The 12,216-nt window shown below is 34.1% G+C and overlaps 2 protein-coding genes across 5 annotated transcripts; one reads left to right on the forward strand and one right to left on the reverse strand.

Annotated features, from left to right (window-relative positions):
• Positions 1-314: 314 nt before the first annotated feature.
• Positions 315-5,770, reverse strand: LOC104906249 (glycosyltransferase BC10). Its single transcript, XM_048639471.2, has 2 exons — positions 5,246-5,770; positions 315-1,066 (listed from the first exon to the last, which is right to left on the reverse strand). Exons 1-2 carry the CDS (start codon positions 5,768-5,770, stop codon positions 416-418), a joined length of 1,176 nt encoding a protein of 391 aa, XP_048495428.1. The 3' UTR covers positions 315-415.
• A 3,596-nt stretch (positions 5,771-9,366) lies between these two features.
• Positions 9,367-11,707, forward strand: LOC104906239 (uncharacterized). Of its 4 annotated transcripts, none has more exons than XM_057392779.1 (5): positions 9,367-9,553; positions 10,119-10,226; positions 10,851-10,917; positions 11,016-11,202; positions 11,347-11,707. In XM_057392779.1, the coding sequence occupies exons 2-5, from the start codon at positions 10,212-10,214 to the stop codon at positions 11,387-11,389; spliced, it is 312 nt and encodes a 103-aa protein (XP_057248762.1). In that variant the 5' UTR covers positions 9,367-9,553; positions 10,119-10,211; the 3' UTR covers positions 11,390-11,707. The 4 variants fall into 4 exon arrangements, with proteins under 4 accessions (XP_057248762.1, XP_057248761.1, XP_010693285.2 ...); XM_010694983.4 differs by having other exon boundaries at positions 9,370-9,553; positions 10,851-10,911; XM_057392778.1 differs by lacking the exon at positions 10,119-10,226 and having other exon boundaries at positions 9,369-9,553.
• Positions 11,708-12,216: the final 509 nt, after the last annotated feature.

Below are 12,216 nucleotides of genomic sequence, written 5' to 3' on the forward strand. Positions count from 1 at the left end.
ACACCCTACGAAATTGTTAACCTTTGGCTTTGTCCTAACACTTATTAAATACATATGTTTCATATTATATGAAAATGAGGAGAGTTTAGTCCACATACAAGTTAGGAAGTTCCATCCTAATACCAATTGGTGATAGGAACAGTAACTCCTAATCTTATAAAGTGGTTTATTTTTTCCTCTTTCTCCAATGTGTGGGACACTCACAAATGGGCATTTCATGGGTTTCAACAGTATGTTAACAAACAAAAAAAGGGTATGGAATAATTAAGAAGAAAACAATCTCTATTTATTTCAAATCGACAAGCAATATAAAATCATATTGGTATTCAAAAATCAAAATAATAGTGCATCAACATATTAACAAGTGACATAATATGTAGTTTAGTATACAAATAAATGATAGTGTTACAAAATTTTAAGGATCAAAACCTAGAAGTTTAGGAGCAATTTGCAACAAAGGCTTTAATGTATCTCCTACAAATTTCCTAGCAAAAAGAAAACACATGGATGTTACATTACCATTATATGTACAATTTGTCAACCCAAATCTAATAAGATTAAGAAACTCTTGTGTTATGTCACTCTTTATAAATCTACCAGGATGAGATGCAACATGAGACCAATCAACCCAAGTAATGCCTCTATTCTTAGAAATTTGATCAGGAAATAATATATTTGCAAGAGTTGGAAGATAATGCTCATCATTGTAACATGGTGGATGACAATATTGTTCAAAAATTGAGTAATATTTTTGATCAGAAATCACAAGAATTGCAAGTTCACGATGAAGTTCAAACCATTGTGATCCTTTTCTCCAATCTTGTATAGTTATGTTAGGCAACATTTTGGGGTTGTAACGTCCACGTCCTTGTTTTCTTGGGTCATCAAATGAAGCAAGAAAACTTACCTTAGAATTCATTAAGTAGTTGTAAATTGTGGTGAAATTGAATAATGGGATGCATGATTCTGAGAGTAATATGAATCTTTGATTGGAATGATCTAAGAATGCGTTGGCTAAAAGTCGTTTTTCAGCATCTATCATTGACATGGTTCCCCATATTACTTCCTGCAAAAGGAAATTTGAAACATTAGGTTATATTTTTATTTTTATTAGGAAAGATAATTGATCCGAAAACCAATTCCTGCTAGGCTATTAGCCTGCAGGGCGCACCAGTTCAGAGGCTGGGTACAAGGCTAAACAGCCTAAAATTAAATGTCTAACATATTGTTGGGATGAGGATCCGAACCCTGGGCAATGCCCTAGAATTTGAGATGGTACTCCACTGATGACCTACCACCTCTCCCTCGAAACAATAGGATATATAGTATTTCTTTAGTTATTATCGTTTTATCTATATTATTTCTGCTTTTTTTTTAATAAGTTACAATGTTCTAATTTTTGTGCTATTAGTTTGGATAACCTTGACTATAATAGTTGATTGATATATAAAATAAAATTTAGTTTATCCTAATTCATATTTATAATATTTATATTTATAATCTGCTATTAGTAGGCTTATGGAAATTGGAAAACAATTGAAAATACAAAGATTACTAGACCTGGGCATGGACCGGTCGGGCCTGTTTACGGGCTCGATTCGCGGGATTGGGAAATGGCGAGCCGGGTCGGGCTCGAGACCGTGAGTGGCGGGCCGGGCCGGGCCTGAATTTTCCAGATTTTGTTCGCGGGCTCGTGCCTCCTGTGGGCTGACCCGTGTTTTATGTTGTTTTTTTTGGATTTTGATAGCTTTAGGCTAAAAAACAAAGGAAAGGAGCATTCGGCCCGCGGGCCATTTAGGCGGGCTCGTGCCGATGCGGGCCTGAAATAAAATTTCTAGACCGTGACAGGCCCGCAGCCCACGTAGCGAACAACGGACCGGACCGAGACCAAATCGTGTCGCCCCGGCCCGCGTGCTGGCCCGACCCATGCCCACCTCTAAAGATTACCCATTATTAAGGTCATTGGTCATTTGAGCCTATTAAAAGTCAATACTGCACAAAAAAAAATTATTCTAAATTAATAAAAAGTCGGACTTATTTTGAATAGGTAGGTTAAAGATTGACTTATTTTTGACAATTTATCTTTAATTTAATAAAAAAATTCACTTTTTTCCTTGTACCAAGAAAAAAGTGAGAAAAGGTAGAGAAAACAAATATAAAATATCCGCGGAAAAACGAGTACAAAAGTTAGAAAAAATAGTAGAAAGATTAAAAATAAAAGTAAGAACAGATAACATCTTTTTAATGGTCCAATCTATTACTCCCTTCGTTTTCTTTTGTTGTTCCTGTTTGGAATCGCGGGAGAAACCAGAGATTGCTAAACATCGTCCTAAAATTACTTAAAATCACCTCGGTCCCTCCGTCCCAAAATATAGTTATCGTTTCTATATTTAGTTCCACATTTTTTTTGTAATTTATGTGGAAAAACCTAGTCCCTATCATTTATTTGCTTCTTAAATTTTGCTTTTTTTGCTTTGTTTAGTCAACCCAAGTGTTATAATTAATGCTATTTCACATTTTCACCGATTATTCTCCATTCTCTCTCCTAAAATCATATTTGCTCATACAATATTTGTTTAAATAAACAAAAAATCTTTATTATCCCTTTTAGATTCTACATACTTAATTCCCGTGAAAAAAATAAAACCGAGAACTATATTTTTAGGACGGAGAGAGTATTAAAAAGACACCAAACACTCCTATAAAATAATATACTATGAAAAAACAAAGGGACATTTCAATTTGTTCGTATCTTGAATTCTTAATAATTAATTATCAAACGAATGAATTTAAAGTAGAAAATTTCAATACAACTTGATTTGTCTGGTACATTAAGGAAAGTGTAATAGCAACAGGCCAACAACAATGAGAGAAATCACCTCAAAAATAAAGAAAGATGCACTAAGAAATAGTTCCACGCACGAGTTCTATACTACAGGAATCACGGAATCTAGTAACCCTATCATCAGAAAATGGAGATTTCCTAGACCTTCTTAATTATGTATTTGTTTGATTCGATTGCTTATGTAGATTGTCGTATGACTTTTTATTAATGAATTAATTTTACTATTTAAAAAAAAAATTAGTAACCCTATCATCAGAAAATGGAGATTTCCTAGACCTTCTTAATTATTGTTTTTTTTTTGGTTTATTAATGAGTTAAGAGTAAAAAGTAAAAACTACCTATGGAGGTAAAATAGGCATCGGAAGGCCTCGCAGGGCCAACCCAAAGTCCATTTCGTGTGCCTACAGGTTTAGCAGGCACAACCCATGTACATTTGTGCCTTGTTGAATACTCTAAAAAAGCTAGCCCTAGCATCAGAATATGATCCTATTCGGCAATAGCTTTTTTAAAAAAAATTGGTAAGAAGAAATTTTCTGGACTGCCTTCGCATAGAGCCCCCACCCGAAGGCCCATTACAAGTCGGACACCCTCCAATCCCCCTCCCTCTTACAAGTTACATCCCAAGCAAATGCTTGGGGTAAGAATTGAACCCTAGATATCTCTAGAAAAGATGGGAAAGCTCACCACTTGAATCAATCCCAATTCCTCAATATTTTCTCATAATATGATTTAATTCTGCAATAACTTTTCAAGTAGTATTTCTAACAACTACTATCTCGTATTTTGTTCAAGTAGTATTTCTAACAACTACGTACTACCCAAAAAAAAAAAAAAAACTACGTACTATATCGTATTTTGTTCCACCCCTCTTTTTCTTTTTCTTTTTTTTTTAATTTTTGTAGTCAATTATTAGAGTAACTTAAATTTAGTTATGTGATAATCTCATACCCTTAAAAGATGTCGTCCTTTTTTCTTTTCATATTTGCCAATGTATGTTTTGTATTATTAAATATCTTTAATTACATATAAGTAAAAAAGTTTAATTTTTATAATGTATTTATTGAGACAAATCAAACAAGACTCACATGAGTGTGTATTATCTTATACTATTTTTGTTTTTTTAGATGCAACATTTGAATATTTTCATACACTAACCAAAAAGTCAAATGTTGCATAAAAAAAAAAAGTAGTATATTGAAAAAAAATTTAAAAAATTCTCTCAACTTTTAAATAGCGTCAAAATTTCAAATGAAAACATCTTTTTTCTGGGTTATCATTTAGTCTAATTTACACAATTACACTCTCAAATTGGAAAAAAAAAATGTTGTATTTGCTAGTCAAAGGACTGGGGACAAATGAGAATTTTGAAGCCATTTTAAAAGTTTGACTAGTTCATTCATTAATTATTGATTTTTGGTAGATAGAGGTTTGTAAAAGTGGATTGAGCCAAAGCTCTAATTCTCAAAATGTTCTCCCAACCAGTTTCTTTTTTAAGATAGTGTAAATCGTAAGGTCACCAAAATTTGCCAAAAATATATTATCCAACAAATTATGACAATGCCTTGTCGAGGTATCATAATTGTGTTTTGTGTCAAATGTCTAAATCCTAAACTTTGGCTAACCTCCAAAGTTCCATAAATGTATAACATGACAAACCTATTTCTATAACTTTCGTGAGATTTTAAACTTTCTTAGAGTAATAAAAACAAAATTATTGTCTCTATCTTTATTTAATCTACACAATCTATCAAATAATTTGGTGGTTGTCAATCCAAAACTTTCAATAATTTTAGAGTTATGTTATATATACAGTTTTTAAGATTGCATATAAGATCCAAATATACTATTTAAATGAAAATAAGTTGTGAATTTATGAAAAAATTATGCATCAATAGATGCAATAAATGATCAATCAATGCAATTTATTTCCATTTTTAACTTCTTATATACAAGTATACCACCCTTAAAATAACTTTTTCCCATAATTTAATACTTCCTCTGTTTCATTCTAAACTAGTTATTAGGCCCGGGCTATGCCCCGAGTAAGAAAAAATTTCATTTATTAACATAATACTTTATGATAATAACACTAAATACAACTTAGTCTAGTGGTTAGAACTTTAATATATGTACTTGAGGTCTCGGGATCAAATCTTATATTATGTAATTTCTTAATTTTTTTAGTGTACATGGATTACATGAACTAACACTCCCTAGGGAGAGCGCCACATGGCACATTTTCTTGTTTTCGTACGCCTTTTAATATATTTGTATAGATGCAATAAAGAAATATTTTATATCTCACAAAAAATACCCTTTTGTTTTATTTAGAACGAAACGGAGGAAGTAGGTCATGATAAATGTAGTAGTGAAGATTTGGCAAGAGTTCGAAGTAGTTACCTGACTAGGAATACGCCTTCCATAGAAGACAGAACTTTGAGGCAAGGAATCATTATAAGAAGGATGAGTATGCACATAGATGGAGTAAAAACCTTGATGACCCTTAAAGAATAATTCCCATAATGGGGCCAAAGGTAAGGGACCTTTTGTCAAGAACATGAAAGCCACTTTAGGCAAAATATCTAAAGGGTACCCTTCTATTTGAGGGACCATTGATGCTCTCCACAACAACTCCTTGTCACTCATATTATGCATAACGTTTGTATGATTTTTGTCATACAATCCCAAGTTGTACTCCTTCGGTAGTTGCTTGGACGTCACATTTATGGATGGTGGAGACGGCGACAACGGCGGTGGTGGAGGTCTAGATGGTGGCTCGGTCACTAGTGCTAAATATGGCGAGGTAGTGGTGAAAGATGGCCAAGAAGAAATAGAGGGGGGGAAACGTTGGACACCAAGGATGCCAATTGTTAGGCCAAGAGATAAGCCTAAGGCAAAAAAGAGACATCGATGTATTTTAGCCATAGTTTTTGATAAGAAATGTACTCACTATTATATGTATAATAAGGTTTATATCTTGATTACTAGGAAAAGTGCAAAGCATTAATTCAATGTTATAGGTACATTACTACATGGATTGGAGTGTAACAGGGATTAGCTTTATTAGATCTAGGATGAAATTCTTTTAATAAAATGATTTGTTTATTATGAGTTGAGTGTAAGTTAAGAGGAAATTGCATTTTGTGTATGTTGTTTCAGTGTTTCTACGAGATTGACCTAGGCACCTAGCCACCTAATTATGATTTGTGATGGTCATACTTATTTAAGTATTTTTTTTTTCTTTTTCCTTTTTTTGTTGTTCCTTTCTATTCCTTTTTTTTTATACTGTTTTCCTTTCTTTTCCTTTGTTTTTCCTGATATCCTCTGCTCCTCTCTTCCTTCTACTTCCGTCGATACTTCTTCTTTTACTACTCCCTCATAGCAGGCTAGCAACAACATCAACATGATTGGTGTTATTTATGACTTAAAATCTTGTGAATGGCATAAGGCTAACTTTGAATGCACGTGTCTCTCAATATATAAATGGGTTTGATGTAATTCAAATTGGAGGTGATAGCTTGTTCAAAGATCTTTCCAACGATAGGTCATATACCCAATTCTGCTGAGAAACGAGAAAGTTATGACTGTTTTACGAAAAACTGACGAAACTGTTTCGTCTCGGGCGGGCGGTGCGCCGGTTTGTGCGCTACACGTGTTTTTCGGTTTTTTTTCGTTTTTGAGTTATCTTTTTGGGTTTGTACAGGGTTCCTTATGATTATAAAAGGCTTCCTGATGTTCATTATTATTAACACAATGTTCATTATTATTAACACAACTTATGAAACATTGTTAACCTCTAGAATTTAGGACTCCTTGCATTATTCGTAGGTCAAATTTGACTAAACCACGTAAATCGTATTTTTTTGTTTGTTCATCTTTATTTTTTTCTCACCTTTATTATTTCATTGATTTTCTGTTCCGCACTAATCAAACTACAACACCCTTATTTCCTAACAATTGGTGTTTTCGAGATTAAGGGCAGGTTTTTGAGGGCTGGAGATGAAGATGATGATGGAGAATTCAAGGTGCAATGGAAGAGATATAAAGAGGAGTACTCGACGAGTTTTGGGGGTAAGGTGGGTTTTAGAGGGATGGGTTTTCATGTTTGGGGTGTGGTAATTTCATTATTTTTGAATTATAATATATGTAATTTGATTAAAATATACGCAATTTGGTTGGATAATTACTTGGGCGGGCTGGATTGGCCCGCACTGTTGGCCATCTTTAAGTGGGGGTGGGAAAGCAAAAAAATAAAAGGAAAATAAATATAAAAGTTGTAAAAGTCACATGTAACGGTTTTAACTTGATACACTAGGTTATCAAGTCACGAGGACCATTTTTGCCAAAGTCATGCATTAATTGGGTCCAACGAAAAATAATAAAAAGTTGAGACTAATTAAAGAAGATGTCGAATAATTGAGACTATTATTATCAACTTTTCCAAACAAAAAAAAAAACAATTTTCTACTAATAAAATGTACTCTTGGTCCAAATGATGAATATGATATACTATGTACCAAGTAAGTGTTGGCCCAGTGGTGATGGGGACTGGCTTTGGTAGGACGGACTCGTGTTCGAATCCCCGCAACACCCTTGGGAGAGGAATGGAACCTAACCACCCCGAACTTGGCCTCGATCCGGATGTAGTCCGAAGGGTGAACCGGGTGCAAACACCAAAAAATATACTATGTTGCAAAAGAAGCTAGTAATGTGGCCAAAAGAAGCTTATAATGTGGCATGTGGGTCAGTATTTAACTTCGGATGGTAGCTAACTAGCTAGATGTTAATTTGCCATTATATGCATCATGAACAAGGAAAGTTTTTCTGATTTTTATTTTGAAAAAACTCCACAATTTGTGGGTCAAGCTGAAGCGTATAGTGTAAATGATGAAAAACTAAAGTGACCATGGCTTCATTTGCAAGTTCATGAAACCACGGCAATCTGCATTAACCGACAAGACATCAACTAGGCGTGATCTGGCGTAAACCACCTCTCTTTCTAATTATGAAATTATAAAATAGACCAATTAAAAAGTTCTAATCTAAATCCCTCAAAAAAAAAACACATATAAATTTAAATTAGTTACTATAAAGAGAAATTGAAAAAAGCTCGTGTGATGATGAGAGTGATAGAGAAAACTTAATGTTAAAAGTAGTAGTATTGCAAATAATATGATATTGTTACAAAAAAGAAGATTTGCAAGTAAACTGATGGAGAAAGTATGATGTTCAATAGTTCAATGACTTCCAATGAGTGTAAATACATTAAAATAATCGGTTAATCCAAGCAGTTGATTAAGAGTTCAAGATACATACTTCGTCCAACTTAAAATAAACTCCCTCTTACATAGCTCGTGAGAATATTTAAATGGTAAAACTTCAATCTTTAGTTGTTATTTCGATCTTTAAGGATCTAACTTTGACTCAAAAATATTGTATGGCGTGAAATCTTCAAGTACCCTTATCCTTATGACCCCTTTACCAGATGACAATAAATGGGAAAACGAAAATAATGCTAATGAATTTTTTATAATTTTATAGATGTAATATCATATACTTCATATGTAACTATTCTAGATCTTTTCGATTCATTATTATCATAACAACATTGAAGTTCCGATGGTATTCTTATATTTTCTCAATATCCTAGATAATAATTGCGATTAGTATAGTTGCATCTACAATTAATTTTTGGAGTTGTTTGATGCGGTCCTAAAATTTCTTATTAACGCTCTAGATACATATTTTTATATTGTATTTGTATATTCTGTTTCTACCCTTTGCCTCACTTCCCCCTCCCCTTGGCCTTCTTCTTCCACCACCACTATGAATTGCACCACTAGTACACCACAACTACCAATTTTACGGCAAGCGTCACTTCCCCGACGAGCTTGAGATTTTCACGGACAACTCATAAATTGATTTTTTATTTTTTTTTAAATATGGTGAGACGTCCATGGTAAATGACTCACCATATTTTAAAAAATTATAGTTTTCCTTCTTGTGGGGTTTGTGTTGTGAATACGGTTAATGTTTTGTGGGATTCGTTGGGCTTGGTGGGGCGTGGTGGACTAGTGGTGATGGAGGCACAAGCATTTAGGTAAAGTTTCATAATCTACTGCTTTTAATATCATAATTGTGTGTTTCCGGAGGTGGTGGTGGACTGGTGGTGATGGTAGTGGAAGAAGAAGGAAAAGGGGAAGTGATGGGAAGGAAGGTAAAGGGAGAAAAAATGATATAAAATATAGTATAAAAATATGCATTTAGAGTATTGGTAGGAAATTTTAAAATGTCGAATAGCAAAACTTTTAATTTTTGTTTCTTTTGAAGGAGTTGCATCTACAATTTTACATCCATAGAAACATACAATACTTAATACTTGATTTTAAAAAAACTTTTATTTTTTGTCTTGTATCGTCTTCGTATCCGTCTCCGTACAACCTATAGTTATTTATCTTTATCGGTCCACAAACCACATGAGCTTATTTAGTTATATGGCTAGTTTTTGGCCCTAAATAATTCAGCCACAACTGAATGGGCTTCTAATCTATACAAACAACAAATTTGGTCCGAATTTGAGAAACAAAGCGAAAAAAGAAAAGAATGGACGAAGATCAGAGAAAAGAGGCAGAAATCTCTTCAAACCCATGTCTTCGCCCAAATTTCAAATCTTCAGCAATTTCCCAAGATCAGCTCGCCAAATTTCGAGTAATTTTCTAAAACCCTTGTTTTTAATTGCAATTTATACCACAGATTACTTATTTATCGCTTGAATTAAAGAATTTTGATTACTTGGGTTTGGACAAAACCCCAGAAAAAGGCTGATAACTCACCCTAATTTTAACAATCGAATTGTTATATTTAATTGCGAGAAAAGGGCTGATTTTGATTCTAACTTTAGTAAAACTGTTAAATTTTAGGTTAGAAATTCTGGGTATATATATATTTGGCACATTTTGTGAAGATTTTTTTTTTACCCTTTTTAATTTTGTTTGGGGGAGGGTATGTGTGTCATGGTGTTATGTAAGTATATATGTCAATTGGGATTATTATCATGTTTGAATACTAGTTTGGCATTAATTTCCTGAAGTGTAAAATTAATGAAGGATGTGAATTATTTTTTTGAGGGGAGAATTGATAAAGGATGTAATGGAATGGTGGAAGTCGAGTGTAACATAGTTCGCTATAAAATTCGCTTTTTTCTATTCGCGGTTCTCCCAAAATGGGCAAAAAATAGACGAACACAGACCATAATTCGCGTTTTGGATCGCAGTGCACGGTTAGATTAGTGAATTATGTTTCACCAGCTGGAACCAACACTTTCTTATGTAGGAAGTAAGAGCAAACACAACCTACATTATTGATCATGCTCGTCATGGAGGTAGAGGATTTGCTTTGGAAATTTTTATTAATATGAGTTGCTTGGTTAATTAAAGATTTAAAGTAATGTAGGCTATGTTTCGCAACGATATATGAAAATGGAGCTGAAATTGAGAAGTTTGTCGAAGAAGAATAGGTAGCACTAGCCAAGATCCACATCATCCAATTAGTACCCCCTGTTGCTATGACAAGTTCATATTCTTTCCCAATTTCTTCAACAATAGCAAAACAAACAGAGGAATCAGTGAAGATGGCAATGGATCAGAATAAGTTGTAGTTAAATCGTCGACTGATTTTGATGCTTTACTTTGAGCTGCATTCCAGTTTCAGCTTCTTTAGAAACCTTCTAAAATCATAATGTTTTGAATTTGATATTCTAAGTAGCCTGAAACGGGTTACCGAGCAGATTTATAATCACATGTGGAAGTTTCACTTACTTTATACAACTGTAGTTATGTAGTAAGGAGAAAAAAAACCTTATAACTTGAGCAATTTTGGTGTAATTCTGCAGTTTTTATGGACTTACAATATAATTTGCTGGTTTTCTTTTTCATTTTCTTTTATGCATTTAGTTTCTTTGCTGCTGTTGCTCACTTCAAGTATCCTGAAATTGTGCATCTTGTAGGAATTACATCGAAGACGCTTGCAAGTAAAAACAAAAACAAAGAACAAAAAGAAGTCCAAAGGTCCATGTATACTTTTTGTTCTTAGGATCATAAATTATGTTATGAGATTTTGGCATTACATCTTTCCCGCAGAAATGGGGTCTGAAAAAGATTTCAAATTGCAGATAAGAAAGATAAATTTTTAAGTGAAGAGGTTGATACACAAGGATGCATGAACGACACTGTAGATGGAAGATCGAAAGATTCATGCGCAGAAAACAGTTTAAAAGGCAAGGATAGTAATGCAGAATATCCATCAACCTGCCCTGTCAATTTCCATCCAGTGCTGAAGAAGAAGAAACTGCACTGGGGGTAATGATTTTATCTTCCCACTTATATGTAGCTCATGTGAAGCTTATTTCACCTCGTACTTCATATATCTATCTCTTCTATGAAATTTTCATATATAGTACAATATCTTGTAAACTTGATCTGTTTCATCGTTTTGGATGATAGGCTAGATACAAGAGAACGATGGGAAAGAAAAGCCAACATGTAGTATTTGCAGAATCAGTCGAATGCAAAAGGAACGATCTTCTTCGATGTGGCAGATTCATGGCATTTCAAATTCTAATGCTTAGATGCTTAGGCATTAACATTGTGTAGAGATTTTTTTGGATGAGTTATGAAGATAGAATAGAGGCTAGAGCATTAACTTCATTTTTCATCAGTGTGATCAGGCGTCGGTAGTTTCGACATAAGAAGATGGATAATTGGATATGTATTAAGGGAGGAAGGGGTTTGTACTTTGTACTTTGTAGTGAATGTGGTAGTTTGTACAGTTGTACTTGCTCGCAAGGTATTTGAATTTTTTCCTTGAATAATGCTAAAAAGGGGATTAATTCCCAAAATGTGCCAGAAAATTTTTTATTTCCCTGCGTACCGTCCACGTAGGACGGCACGCGAAAAAAAGTTTTTTTTTTTGTTTTAACGGAGATAAACCGCTACTCCGAGTAGCGGTTCATTCACATAAACCGCTACTCACAGTAGCGGTTTTAATGAATGAACCGCTACTCTGGGTAGCGGTTTTCTCCCTCGGGTAAACCGCTACTCCGAGTAGCGGTTCATTCATTAAAACCGCTACTCCGAGTAGCGGTTTTGTGCCCATTACACCCCACACTGCATTGTTTCCACATAACTGGCCAACTGCCAGAAAGCCAAAAAAATTCCAGCAATCCCAAACAAGCATCCAACCTCCAATTCCAGCAATTCCAAACAATTATCCAACCTCCAATTTCAACATTATCCAACCTGCAATTCCAAACAATTATCCAACCTCCAATTTCAACATTATCCAACCTGCAAATCCAGCACCAAATTCCATTC

This window comes from Beta vulgaris, chromosome 2, assembly GCF_026745355.1.
Source record: "Beta vulgaris subsp. vulgaris cultivar EL10 chromosome 2, EL10.2, whole genome shotgun sequence".
In the NCBI taxonomy this organism is placed as follows: domain Eukaryota; kingdom Viridiplantae; phylum Streptophyta; class Magnoliopsida; order Caryophyllales; family Amaranthaceae; genus Beta; species Beta vulgaris.